The 11,653-nt window shown below is 39.8% G+C and overlaps 1 protein-coding gene across 1 annotated transcript; it reads right to left on the bottom strand.

Moving 5' to 3' along the window:
- Positions 1–6,191: 6,191 nt before the first annotated feature.
- Positions 6,192–8,404, bottom strand: LOC133731104 (uncharacterized). Its single transcript, XM_062158559.1, has 5 exons — positions 7,914–8,404; positions 7,323–7,828; positions 7,029–7,202; positions 6,868–6,945; positions 6,192–6,764 (listed from the first exon to the last, which is right to left on the bottom strand). Exons 1-5 carry the CDS (start codon positions 8,395–8,397, stop codon positions 6,528–6,530), a joined length of 1,479 nt encoding a protein of 492 aa, XP_062014543.1. The 5' UTR covers positions 8,398–8,404; the 3' UTR covers positions 6,192–6,527.
- Positions 8,405–11,653: the final 3,249 nt, after the last annotated feature.

Raw genomic sequence — 11,653 nt, 5'->3', positions numbered from 1 at the left:
GATTTTAAATTGTAATGGGCTAAAAAAAAGTTTAATAAAAGTTTAGTAATTTTTTTTTTTTAAATTTTTACAAACATCTTCCTAGATTAAACACATATCAAACAATCAAATGGCTAATTGATAAAAAAAAAAATCAACATTATAACGTTTGATAGAAATTCGATAAAAATGTATAAGACAAAGGGAAAATGATCATTTACCTAATTTTGGGGTTAATTAACCCTATTTACCCAAACACTCTAAGAGATTGCCCACTTACACAACAGTTTTTATTTTTAAACCCCACTTACCCAAAACTCTAAGAGTTGGACCTGTTTTCTTCATATTTTTGGACTGTTTTGCCCTTTTTAATTGTCAAAGCTGAAAATTGAAACAGAAAGAGACTTAGAAAGAGAAACTCCCCAATTATAGAGAGAAGCTTTGCCATTTTAGAGAGAGAGAGAGGAGCTGTACAATTTCTGCAGTGAGAGGAGCTCTACAAATTTGAGAGAGAGAGAGAGAGAGAGGAGCTCTGCGATTTCGAGAAGAGAGAGAAACTGTGTAATTTCCGAAGAGAGGAGCTATGCGATTTCTAGAGAGAGAAGCTCTGCGATTTCTAGAGAGAGAAGCTCTGCAATTTCTAGATAGAGAGAGGAGCTGTGCTGTGATTATCACCATAGACCAAGATCAAGCTCTTGTTTTTGTTCCTCCTTCATCGCGGTTTGATTCTTTTCTTCATCGATCACTAAATTTTTTATTTTTGCTCGGTTTAATTTGTTTGATTTGAATTTCTAGGTCTTTTTGTGTACATTGTGTTAGTTTTGAATTGCTTTGTTAACTTCGAACTGATTTTGGTGAATTTGAGCTTCATGTTAAGTTTGAACTGGTTTTTTGACTTTGATCTTCGTTTCGTTTCGTATTTGTTGATTGTTTGTTCTGAAACAGTTAGATTTCATATTTTCTAGTTCTAATGAAATATTAGTTGTGTTCAGAGCAATTTGTTACTGTTTCTGAAGTGTTCTTTTGTAGTTCTGGCCATATTATTGGGGGGCAATAATCTGCCTACTGGGGGGCAATAATTTGTTTTAATTTTTATAAAGTCTCTACAATTATTGTTTACTGATCTTTTACTTTTTGTTTAGAGCAATTTGTTACATTTTCTGAAATGTTTTGGTAGTTCTGACTACATTATTGTGGGGCAATAATGTGTCTTAATTGTTATGAAGTCTCTATAATTGTGTTCAGTGATATTTTCCTTTGTGTTTAAAGACTGCTTCTAATGTGTTTTGGTAGTTCTGACTATATTATTGGGGGGCAATAATCTGTTTATTGCGGGGCAATAATATATTTGTTTTGTTATTTTTTGCAGGAATATGGGTGATCATTTGGTTGTTAGGAGCATTTATTCTTGTGAAGAGGCCACCCAGGAGGCCTAGGGTGAAGCGGTTCAAGTCAAGTGGAGAGTGTGAAAAAAAAGCCAATTCGCTGTGGCAAAATGGGCGCTCATAACCTGATTATTTGGGGACTTAAATTCACCAAGTATTGAATTTGAATACCTGTACTTTTGTAAACTAATTTAAAACTAAACTGAGTTACTTCTGACCATCTATAAAAAAATTATTGGGGGGCAATAAACTTTTTATGACCCCCCCCCCCCCCCCCAATAAACCTAATTATTTTGGTTAATGAATCTAGCAGCAATTTGTTGAAAGGACCTGTAATAAATGAACCACAGTTAAGACATTTTTTTTGGGGGGGGGGGGGCAATAATTTGTCTATTGCCTCCCAATAGACCGCCCCAAAAATCACCAGTTTCTATCATTGACAGATTATTGTACTTTAATAAACTCAAAACAACATAAGACTTATCAAAACTCTAATTTCAGTGATTAATTAACCACATTTAAAAAATTATTGGGGGGCAATAATCTGTCTATTGCCCCTTAATAGACCACCCCAAAAATCACCAGTTTCTATCATTGACAGATTAGTGTGCTTTAATAAACAGCGCATTGATTATTGCCCCCCAATAGACATATTATTGGAGGGCAATAATCTTTTTTCTTTATTGGGGGGACAGACGACATATTATTGCGATCTGCTCAACTGGAGACGAAGACACCGGTGATTGCTCTTGGATTGACCTGAACTGTGAAATTGCAGGTGCGAAATCGTCGGACCTTGAAGCTCCAGAATCGATTGGGTTTGGAACAGAGAGGTTGTTGATGGAGTCGGACTCCACGACGGATTGAAGGAACTTGAGGAGCGAGCGGAGGTTGTAGACTCGGAGGAACGAAAACTCGGCACGGACTAGATCGCCGACGACGGTGGTCGGTGAGTCTGATTAGGATTCCGGTGAGGGCTTGGATATGATTCACTCGGTCTATTGAGAGAGAGTGTCTGGGATGAGAGAGAGGCTGAGGAGAGTCGAGAGAGAGAGAGAGAGACAGACAGACAGACATACAGTATGAGGGCAATACTGTCAATAGATGTTAGATTGGGTAAATGAGGTTAAAAGACTCTTAGTGGAGCAAGTATGTAATTTTTAGACTAAAATTGGGTAAGTGGTCACGGCCCCTCAGACAAAATAACATACCTACTCAAATTGCACCGTACGCTCCTGAATAGAAGCAGAATATTTAATTATTGAATCTATATCATAATTATCGGCCAACTCTTTTCAATGCGGACAATCATGTTATCAACTAAAAAGTCATTCTTTTGATATGTTCTAACAAAGTCAGCAAGATAAATTAGTATATTACTAAAGTAGCAATAGTGCTATGGGACTCAAATGGATTTGATTAAGCAATTGTGAATTAAAACCCTAAAACATATTAATTAAAAACTGAAGAGGTGCAAAAGATCATATACCCAAGATGAATAGAGGATAAACTTGTATCTAAAGAGTGAAGAGGGAAAACAGCAGTCGGCAGAAGAACCAAAGCTTTTCATCTATGGCTGATTGATTTAGGAGAAACAACGATAGAAAAACATTGACCTAATTTACTAAAAAAAGCGAGCTTTTTATGCTACTATGTCTTCTAAAGCATAATAGAAAATCAAATAAAATCAAATAAATTAAGAAAATAAATAATATACATCTTGCCAAAAAAGAAAAAAGTGTTCAAGTAAATCCATATTTGCGTGTCTGGCCCAAACTCTAGGTTACTTGAACTAGTGGTAATAGAGTATTAATTAGAGAGAATCTTAGAGAGAATCTCGGATAATATATATCTTAGAGATATCCATTCATTGTATGATTACCTTTCCTTGTACAATTCAGATTATATGCATTATAATCCTCTATATAAAGAGGCCCCTATTATCAATGAGAACACACAACAATTCTCTCTCAAATATCGTTTCCCTAAACACGTTATCAGCACAAAACCCAAACCCTGATTCAAGAAGCTAAAAACCTTGAATCCGAATACAAAACCTTGAAGCCTTTTCTGCTTCCACCACACACCTTGAAGCACTCGATCCCAGGAGTCCAGAACCGGCAGCGCAACCCCAAGAACCTGCCGGAAACCTACCGAACCGGCCACCAGAAGCTCCATCCAACCCGCAGCAAATATTCCACTGGTTCACCATCTTCCGGGCATCCAATTTCAACAAAATTTTGTCAATAGACACCTCTCAATATGAAGATTCAGGAACCGGAAGAAAAAGCACAGAAACAGGCATAAAAGTGAGTGAACCGGCCAACTAAAAATTACAGCAGGAAAACCGACAAAAAAGAGAAGAAACGAAAAAAAAAAAAGGGAGAAGAAGATAGGCCCAGAAAGAAAGAAGAAGGAGCCCAGCCCAAAGCAGAAAAGCTCAGAAGGCCACTAACCTAACCTGGCCCTCTGACACATCTGCTCCACTGCCACGTCATCAATGGGACCCAGAGCCACGCCATCCCTGGGACCCACTACCATGTCAGAATTAGACCCCATGCCACATCATCACTTGACCCCTGCCACGTCAGCATTAGACCCCATGCCACGTCACCACTGAACCCCTGCCATGTCAGCTCAAGGGTCAGCGACCTCCGGACACTTTTTCTGGTCAAATTTTCTGGCGACCTATTTCGAGATATTTTTTTTTCTTTCTAAAAGTTCCCATTTTTTTAGAGTTTTTTAATTCAATTTCTCTTCTTTTTCGGGGACTTGCAACCTCCCTTCTTCTACTCCCCTTTCTACATCATAGGGGAGACCTAATTAAGCCGAACTGTGGGGGTTCGTGCTCACTCCAAGCTTGGAGCTATTTGAGATCTCCAAACTTAGAGTTTGTAGAGAATTCATGATCGACCACTTACGTCATTGTTTCTATCTAATCCAATACCTCTTGGAATTGAATTTCTTAGAAGCAATTACGCTCAGAAATTCCTAATTTCTTAGAAGCGATTACGCTCATAAATTTTATATGTTTTCGTGGTAACCTTTTACGCTCCAAAACTAACTCTAATTTCTTGTTCTCTTTCAGGATGAGTAACCTGAACAAATTAGACTTTGTTCCATTGGGAACAACTGGCTCTGGATATCACAGGTGGGTTCGTGATGTCCGCCAGCATCTCAAGGCGGATGGAATCCTACATACAATTCTCGAGCCTAGCCAGGACGTGCTAACTGTTAAGCAAGCTCAGGCTTTGGAAGCAAATAGAGCAGCCTTAGAGGCAAATAAGTCGAAAGCCATTATCCTAATGACTCGTCATATGGATGATTCGCTCCAGTACGAGTGTATGAATGAAGAAGACCCCAGAAGGCTGTGGGTCTCACTCGAAGAAAGATTTGGCAACATTCGTGAGTCCATGCTTCCTGACCTAGAAGTGAGATGGAAAAGCCTCCGCTTCTGTGATTTCAATTCAGTTCTTGACTACAACTCGGAAGCACTTCGCATTAAATCCTTAACAGAATTATGTGGTAAAGAAATCACAAATGCGATGTTGATTGAGAAAACTCTCTCTACCTTTCTCGTCTCTGCATTGATGGTTGCTAAAAACTATCGAATTGATATTACTGCAAGACGGATCACAAGGTTTCATGAGCTTATTGGAGCTATGAATGTCGCTGAAAAGCATGACAACATTCTTGTGAAGAACTATAATTCGAGATCCGTGGAAACAGAGCATATTCCAGAATCCAATTATAGTCGCGCCCCAAAGAGAGGGCACCAAGAGCCAAACCCTAATCTTAGGGATATATTTGGATGTTCTGGTCCATATAATTGCTCTACTTGGGAAGATAACCACTAAAATAGGCGAACAAGGAACCGAAGAGGTCAACGAGGAAAGAGAGAGGGAGACAACGCCTCTGGACATGTTGGTGGTACCACCAATACTAAGAGTCATCTAAATGACACTTTCAAAACGCCTCAATCAATGGAGTCTGAGCAAAGAGATGTATGTTCTCGATGTGGAGTATCTGGTCATTGGGCATACATTTGTAGAGCTCGTGAAGAAATTGTCACAGCCTATAAAGCATATTGTGAAGCAAGAGAAGCTCACTATGTGGAACAAGAAGATCAAGAAGATGATCTAGAGTGAAGGGTTGAAGACTACAAATCTGGCTAGGATCAATAGATCGCCAATTTTGTTTAAGTCTTTATTTTTCCAAGAGATGTAATAGGCAATTGCCATATACTTTGTAGTAAATGCCAATAGTTTAGTCTTTCTTCAAAGTAGGCTCACCCCAAAGTAAGTGCGATGTCTAGGAAGGTTATGAGATTAGTGGTACTTAAGCGAGCATTACTCCACTGACATCTCTCTACTCACCTGGTCACATTTATTTTGGAATTACTGAAAGAAGTTAGATGACTACCATTGTTTTGCATTAGCTAGCATTTTGGATTAGATTTTCTTTGGTCAAAGAGACAATGATGTAACTCATTGGCTTATGAATAAAATTTGGGCAAATTACTGGTCACTCCCTCAACTTTTGGGGCGTCGACAGTTCAGTCCCTCGTTTCCTAATTTTAACAAGTAGCTCCTCGGACATTCAATTCTCGCACAATTTAGTCCTTCCGTTAACTGGCCGTTAAAAAGCTCCGTTAGCTTGCTGAGCTGGCACTTTTTTTCATGCCAACTCAGCTAAATGCATGCCATGTCAATGGAAAAATAAAGAGGGCAGTCCCTGTACTTCATGTTAATCACTAAAAGAAAATCAAAATTAATGCCTCCAAAATTGAGATCCTATTTCCCTGTCATGTTCACAGATTGAGTAATATTTCTGTAAATTGAAGCATCCATAAATTTGAAGCATAAATGGAAGAAAAACAAACATTCACCTACATTCATAATCAACCCCTAAACCAAAAAATACATTGTATCGTCAATATTAGCCAGCCATTGAACAAAGCTCTAACTTACCAAAAACAAACGATATAGAGCATTACATCCTGCAATTGTTCAAGTACTAATATGTTTGGAATTAAATTTAGCTCTAATCATCTTATCAAAAGATTAGAGCTAGCAACCAAGTGACACAACACAAGGTTGCCCAAAAATAGGATGCCTAAAACGTTTTGCTTGGCTAGCTAATATCAAATCCCATTACCGTAAACTATTTTCCAGCTCCTTTACCTGAGTTTTGTCTAACCCTTTGAGAGGACCTTGATGGTGTTGCAGCCTTGTTGGTTGATGGATTGGAACCTTGTACAGACCTTGTACTTGTTGGGGCAGATCCAGCTTGTATAGGCCTTGAACTTTGCTGGGTAGATGCAGCTTGTACAGGCCTTGATCTCTTTGGAGTAGACTTGTTTGCTTCCAACTTTGATGCCTTTAAGGCAGCCTTCTTTTTCTGGAGATACACAACGTTGCATTATAAGTAAAGTTACCCCTTGATACTTTAGACCATAGTAGCAGTACACACAAAAGCATTAGAGAAGAGAGTGTATTGTTACCCTTTGATATTCAGCTCTTTCTTTGGCTTTCTGCCTCAACTCGTTTTTGGTCATGGGTGATTTTTTTCCTTGCTTGGACTGCAGCAAACAATAAGGTATGTAAATGACAATTCAATGTAAGCAAAAACCAATAGTTGCCTCAAGTTTGAAATACAAGTTACCTGATTTTTAGATGTTTGTTCTTCTTGTGTATTAAGCTTCCTCTTCTTATTAACAACAGCAGCCTTTTCCTTTCGTGGTAAATGTCTTTGACATGTTTTCAAGTTGTGACCTACTTGCTTACAATTGCTACACCTTAGGGATCTTTGCACTCTTGCAAGTTTAACACCACCTTCCTGAACCCGTTATGAAGCATCCTTCATTCTTGCTGTTTTGGGCCTTCCGGGCTGCCTTGAATATTGTGGAGGCAAAATAGCAGGATCTTCAGTTCTTGACCACAAATCCATGCTATTTACAGGTTGGATGAGGTTGTTATAGATACTCATGTAGGTCTTCTTCAAATAGCATGCTACCACATAATCATCTGGATCATGCCTCTTTAAGTAAATGGCAGAGATAGCATGCTTGCATGGAATTCCAGACAAGTCCCACCGCCTGCAAGTGCATGTCCTCATTGTTAAGTTAACCACATTTTTGGATCCGTCAATGTTTTCTACCTCAGCAATGTCACCTCCATTAAATGTTGGTATGCAGTCTGTTCCAGCCCTCAGCTTATTCTTCTCTATAACCACCCTTGGCTTTGGACAGATATTGCCATGATAAGCCTCCATTTTTTCCTTCCTCATTGCAACTCTCTTCATCAATTTGACCCTCAACTCTTCAAACATGGTCACTGGTGGTTTACCCCTTGCCTCCAATATCCAACTATTAAAACTCTCACACAGGTTGTTTATCATGATGTCACAATCCCCATCTGTGTTGAAATATGCTCTGCACCAATGTATTGCAGGCCTATCTTTTGCTGCAATCATTAACCAAGGCATAACATTAAAATCAGTTTAGATATATCAACATATGAACATTCATAATAAAGGATTTTCAAGTACCTGTAAGCCACTTATATGCATCAAAGTCAAGGGCCTTCATATCCTCCATCTCCTTCTGAAAGTAAGGCAAAGTAGTTGATTTTGCGCAAGCCCACATCTGATCTTTCATTACCTTTCCGGGAAATAACTTCGTAAAGTTTGTCCACATGTGCCGGACACAAAATCTGATATGAGCTCTTGGAACAACCTCTTTAAATGCTAGTATGAGGCCTTTTTGCTTATCACTAATGAAGGTCCATCCTCTTCCTTCATGCTCAATGTTCAGATCAGAAACCATTAACTTTAGAAACCACATCCATGAATCCTTGCTTTCTGCCTCAACCATAGCATATGCTATCACCCATGATGTGTTATTGGCATCAATACCAACAGCCGTCAACAATTGACCCCCAAAGCAACTCTTCAGATGTGCACCATCTAAGCCAATAATAGTTCTGCAACCAGCCTTAAAGCCATTCTTAAGAGCCCCCAAACAAATATACATTCTTTTAAATACTGGAAGATTGCTTGTATTGGGGAAAGCACACTTAATATCAATTGCTTGTATGATGACTCAATTTTGATTCTGAGCATATTACTTTTGTGACTACAATGGCTTTGTCATCAATATTAATTCAAGGACCTGGAATAACTCAAGTTCCTCATGCCAAATGGCACCTTGATTACTGTCGCAAAAACTCTCTACACTCCTAGGGCAAATCACACCTATGAATTGCCAACGGATTCCATGCGAAAACTCATGTAGTGAACGGAAATGAGTTCCTTTGCAATGCCTCTAACGATTGCGAATAAAAGAGCATCTTAGAGAAGTTTATGTGTCTCTAGTGGACTTTATGTTACTATTCAAGCTATTAATCCAATAAAGTTATGAGAGAAGATATATTGGATTTAGACACATATTGGCTTTGTCACGACAGGATAGGTCATCCTGGTCATGATATGATGATCCGTCTACTAAAGACTTCACATGGACATCTTTTCTATCGAGCGAAATGAAGCATGAATCAAAAGTTGATTTCTGGATTAAGTATGACCGACGCTGCTGCCTAGGGTACTGCCTCAGTCCACCACCAGCCTAGGGCAGGTGTAGTCCCTATCCATGACGCCATGGATGGCGTCCATCATGGTGATGGCGCCCCAGGTGATGCTGCAATCACCAACTTGCTTCAAATAGCGTTTCAGACGTTCAGGCCTAACCAAAATTCTCATTGGTTGCTTCTAAAGCCTTTCGCTTGTTTTACAAAATCTGTTCCTTAGGAAAATTTGGACTGAGACTGTCCTATGCAAAGGAAATGAACATACTCATTCTGTTCTTACATAGAATCCGTGAGGATTCGGTGGACTGATTCAACCAACTTGCGGACGTTTAAATATCTCATGATGTTGGTTGACACGCAAACATGCTGGTCACGTGTTGTGCCATTGTCCACTTGTAATGCTACTTATGCTACACTCCTAGCACATACCATATGACAACGGGCTCACTCCCTGGATCATCCTATTCAGTCAATTTGACATTGCTAGAGAGTTTACATCGAAGACTTTCGATGGTTATTGCATTGGGACTGATGTTGGACATCATATTCCCATGAATACACTCAAATGGTCTCGTGGAAATGACTACGATGGTATTTCGGACATTGGTAATGCGAACCAATCTCCTTACATCCGCTTGGGGTGATGCAATATCACATGCAGCTATGCTAATTCGTCTACGACCTACCGTCACTCAATGTATATCTGCTTTACACCTAGTGATTGAGTACAAGTATTTTACACTTACGCACATTTGAGTTAGCCCTTTATGTGCCCATTGCGCTACCACAACGCTCTATAATGGGTCCTTACAGACGAATAAGCAACTCAGTTGGATTTGAGACTCCAATAATCGTCTGCCACTTAATGCCCTTGCATGGCGATCTCCTTACCGCTAAATTTGTGGATGTCACTTTGATGAGACAGTCTTCCCGTCGTTAGGGGGAGATAAGAACACGAATGTTCAATAAGAATGACAGTAATTGTCGTAGTCTGTCCCCACTATGTTTCATCTCGATCCTTGTTAAAGTGACGAGATCACACAAATATGCTGCAAACAAGCCTGCAAGGAATGACGTCCCTACGAGATGACGTAGAGCCACCCTACACGGAGAAAGGCATGACGCTAAAGCCAAAGAGAGTGGCACTCTGGCGTTACAAGTCATGGCCCCGGCTAGGATGCATGAGAGGCCCGTGGGTTCGAAGGACACTTTGGCACATTCCAATCCTTTGATCATCAAGACTCAAAATCTGTTTCATGAGAATCTTCCGGGTTAGGGTTATCGTTGGGGGACGCCTCAACGTTAGAACCTATTCTTGATAATATAGAATTCTATGAAAATTACACTAATGTATATGAGACGTGGGATAGAAACTCCATCATAATTGTTGATGTAGTTACGCATTTCGTTGCGCATGAGTTTGTTGAGTCCAATGATATCGAACCACGCACGTTGATGAATGAATGCCAACGTAGAGAGATTTGGCCTAAATGGAAAGATGCGATCCAGGTTAAGATGGATTCTCTAACGAAGAGGAAGGTTTTCGAGCTAGTGATGCCAACACCTTCTAACATAAAATCTGTTGACTAATGGGTTTTCGTTAGAAAGCGTAGTGAGAAAAAGATATGATAATCTCGCCTTATGGGGCAAGGCTTCTCATAAAACGCCCTGGAATCGACTACGATGAGACATATTCTCTCGTAATGAATGTCATTGCACTCCACTATATTGTCAGTTTGGTAGTTTCTGAATAACTGAACATGCAGCTTACAAATGTGGTCACTACGTATCTATATGGGGATCTAGATATGGAATATACATGAAGGTTCATAGTGAACTTCATTTACCCAAGTCAAGTGGCTCTAAACCACGGAGCGCGTTTGGAATAAGTTTGAAACGCTCTTTAAGATGACTACTTGATTGCGAAGGGATATGACTACTTGACTACTTGATTGGGCACCCAAGTCAAGTGGCTCTAGACCCCCAAACCGTCTCCGGAGAAGCACCGGAGAAAAAATCAGCAAGCCTCACACTCCGGTGGGTTCCCAGAGCACTTTTTTTTTTTTTGTATACTGTGAGCTTCGAGAATGAGGAAGGAAAAAAAAAAAATATTACGTGTACAATTGAACATATAAATTGATCAATTGTGTCTGTAGTGTATTCATTTTGGTTTTGGGAGTTTATGCAATTCACTTGAGGGCAATAATATGATTATTGGACGGCAATAATATGATTCTTGGGGGCAATAATATGATTATTGGGAGCAACAAAAAGAGTATTGGGAGACAATAATATGATTATTGGGAGACAATAAAATGAGTATTGGGGGGCAATAATATGATTATTGGGGGGCAATAATAAGGTTATTGGGTATTATTAGGGGGCAATAAATTCAGATGCCGGAATCTGGTCACTAGTCCGGCGACCGGATTAGGGATTCTAGTGACCGGTCTCTGGTGGCCGAATTCCTGTCACCGGTCACCGGAGTCCCGTCACATGTCGCCGGAGTCCGTCACCGGAGTCCCCGGCCTGCCACTGCCCACTGGTCACTGGAGTCCGGCAAGGTCTCCGATGACTTCTCTCACTAAGTGACAAAGAAGGAGAGGGCAAAATTGTCTATAAAAAAATAAAAAAGAATTAAAAAAATACTTAATTGGGTATTAGGGAAATAATCTCTTAGAGTGTTTGGGTAAGTAGACAATT

Source organism: Rosa rugosa, chromosome 2 (assembly GCF_958449725.1).
Source record: "Rosa rugosa chromosome 2, drRosRugo1.1, whole genome shotgun sequence".
NCBI classification, from domain to species: Eukaryota; Viridiplantae; Streptophyta; class Magnoliopsida; order Rosales; family Rosaceae; genus Rosa; species Rosa rugosa.
Note: the sequence above shows the minus strand (reverse complement) of the source record. Positions and strands in the feature narration are given on the sequence as shown.

Bases quoted from the DNA above. Each gene is read 5' to 3' on its own strand.
- LOC133731104 (XM_062158559.1), bottom strand. From the start codon at position 8,397: ATGTATATTTGTTTGGGGGCTCTTAAGAATGGCTTTAAGGCTGGTTGC. The intron at 7,829-7,913 runs GTACTTGAAAAT...TAATGATTGCAG, and splicing joins TGCATATAAGTGGCTTACAG to CAAAAGATAGGCCTGCAATA. The intron at 6,946-7,028 runs GTAACTTGTATT...TGTTTGCTGCAG, and splicing joins AACAAACATCTAAAAATCAG to TCCAAGCAAGGAAAAAAATC.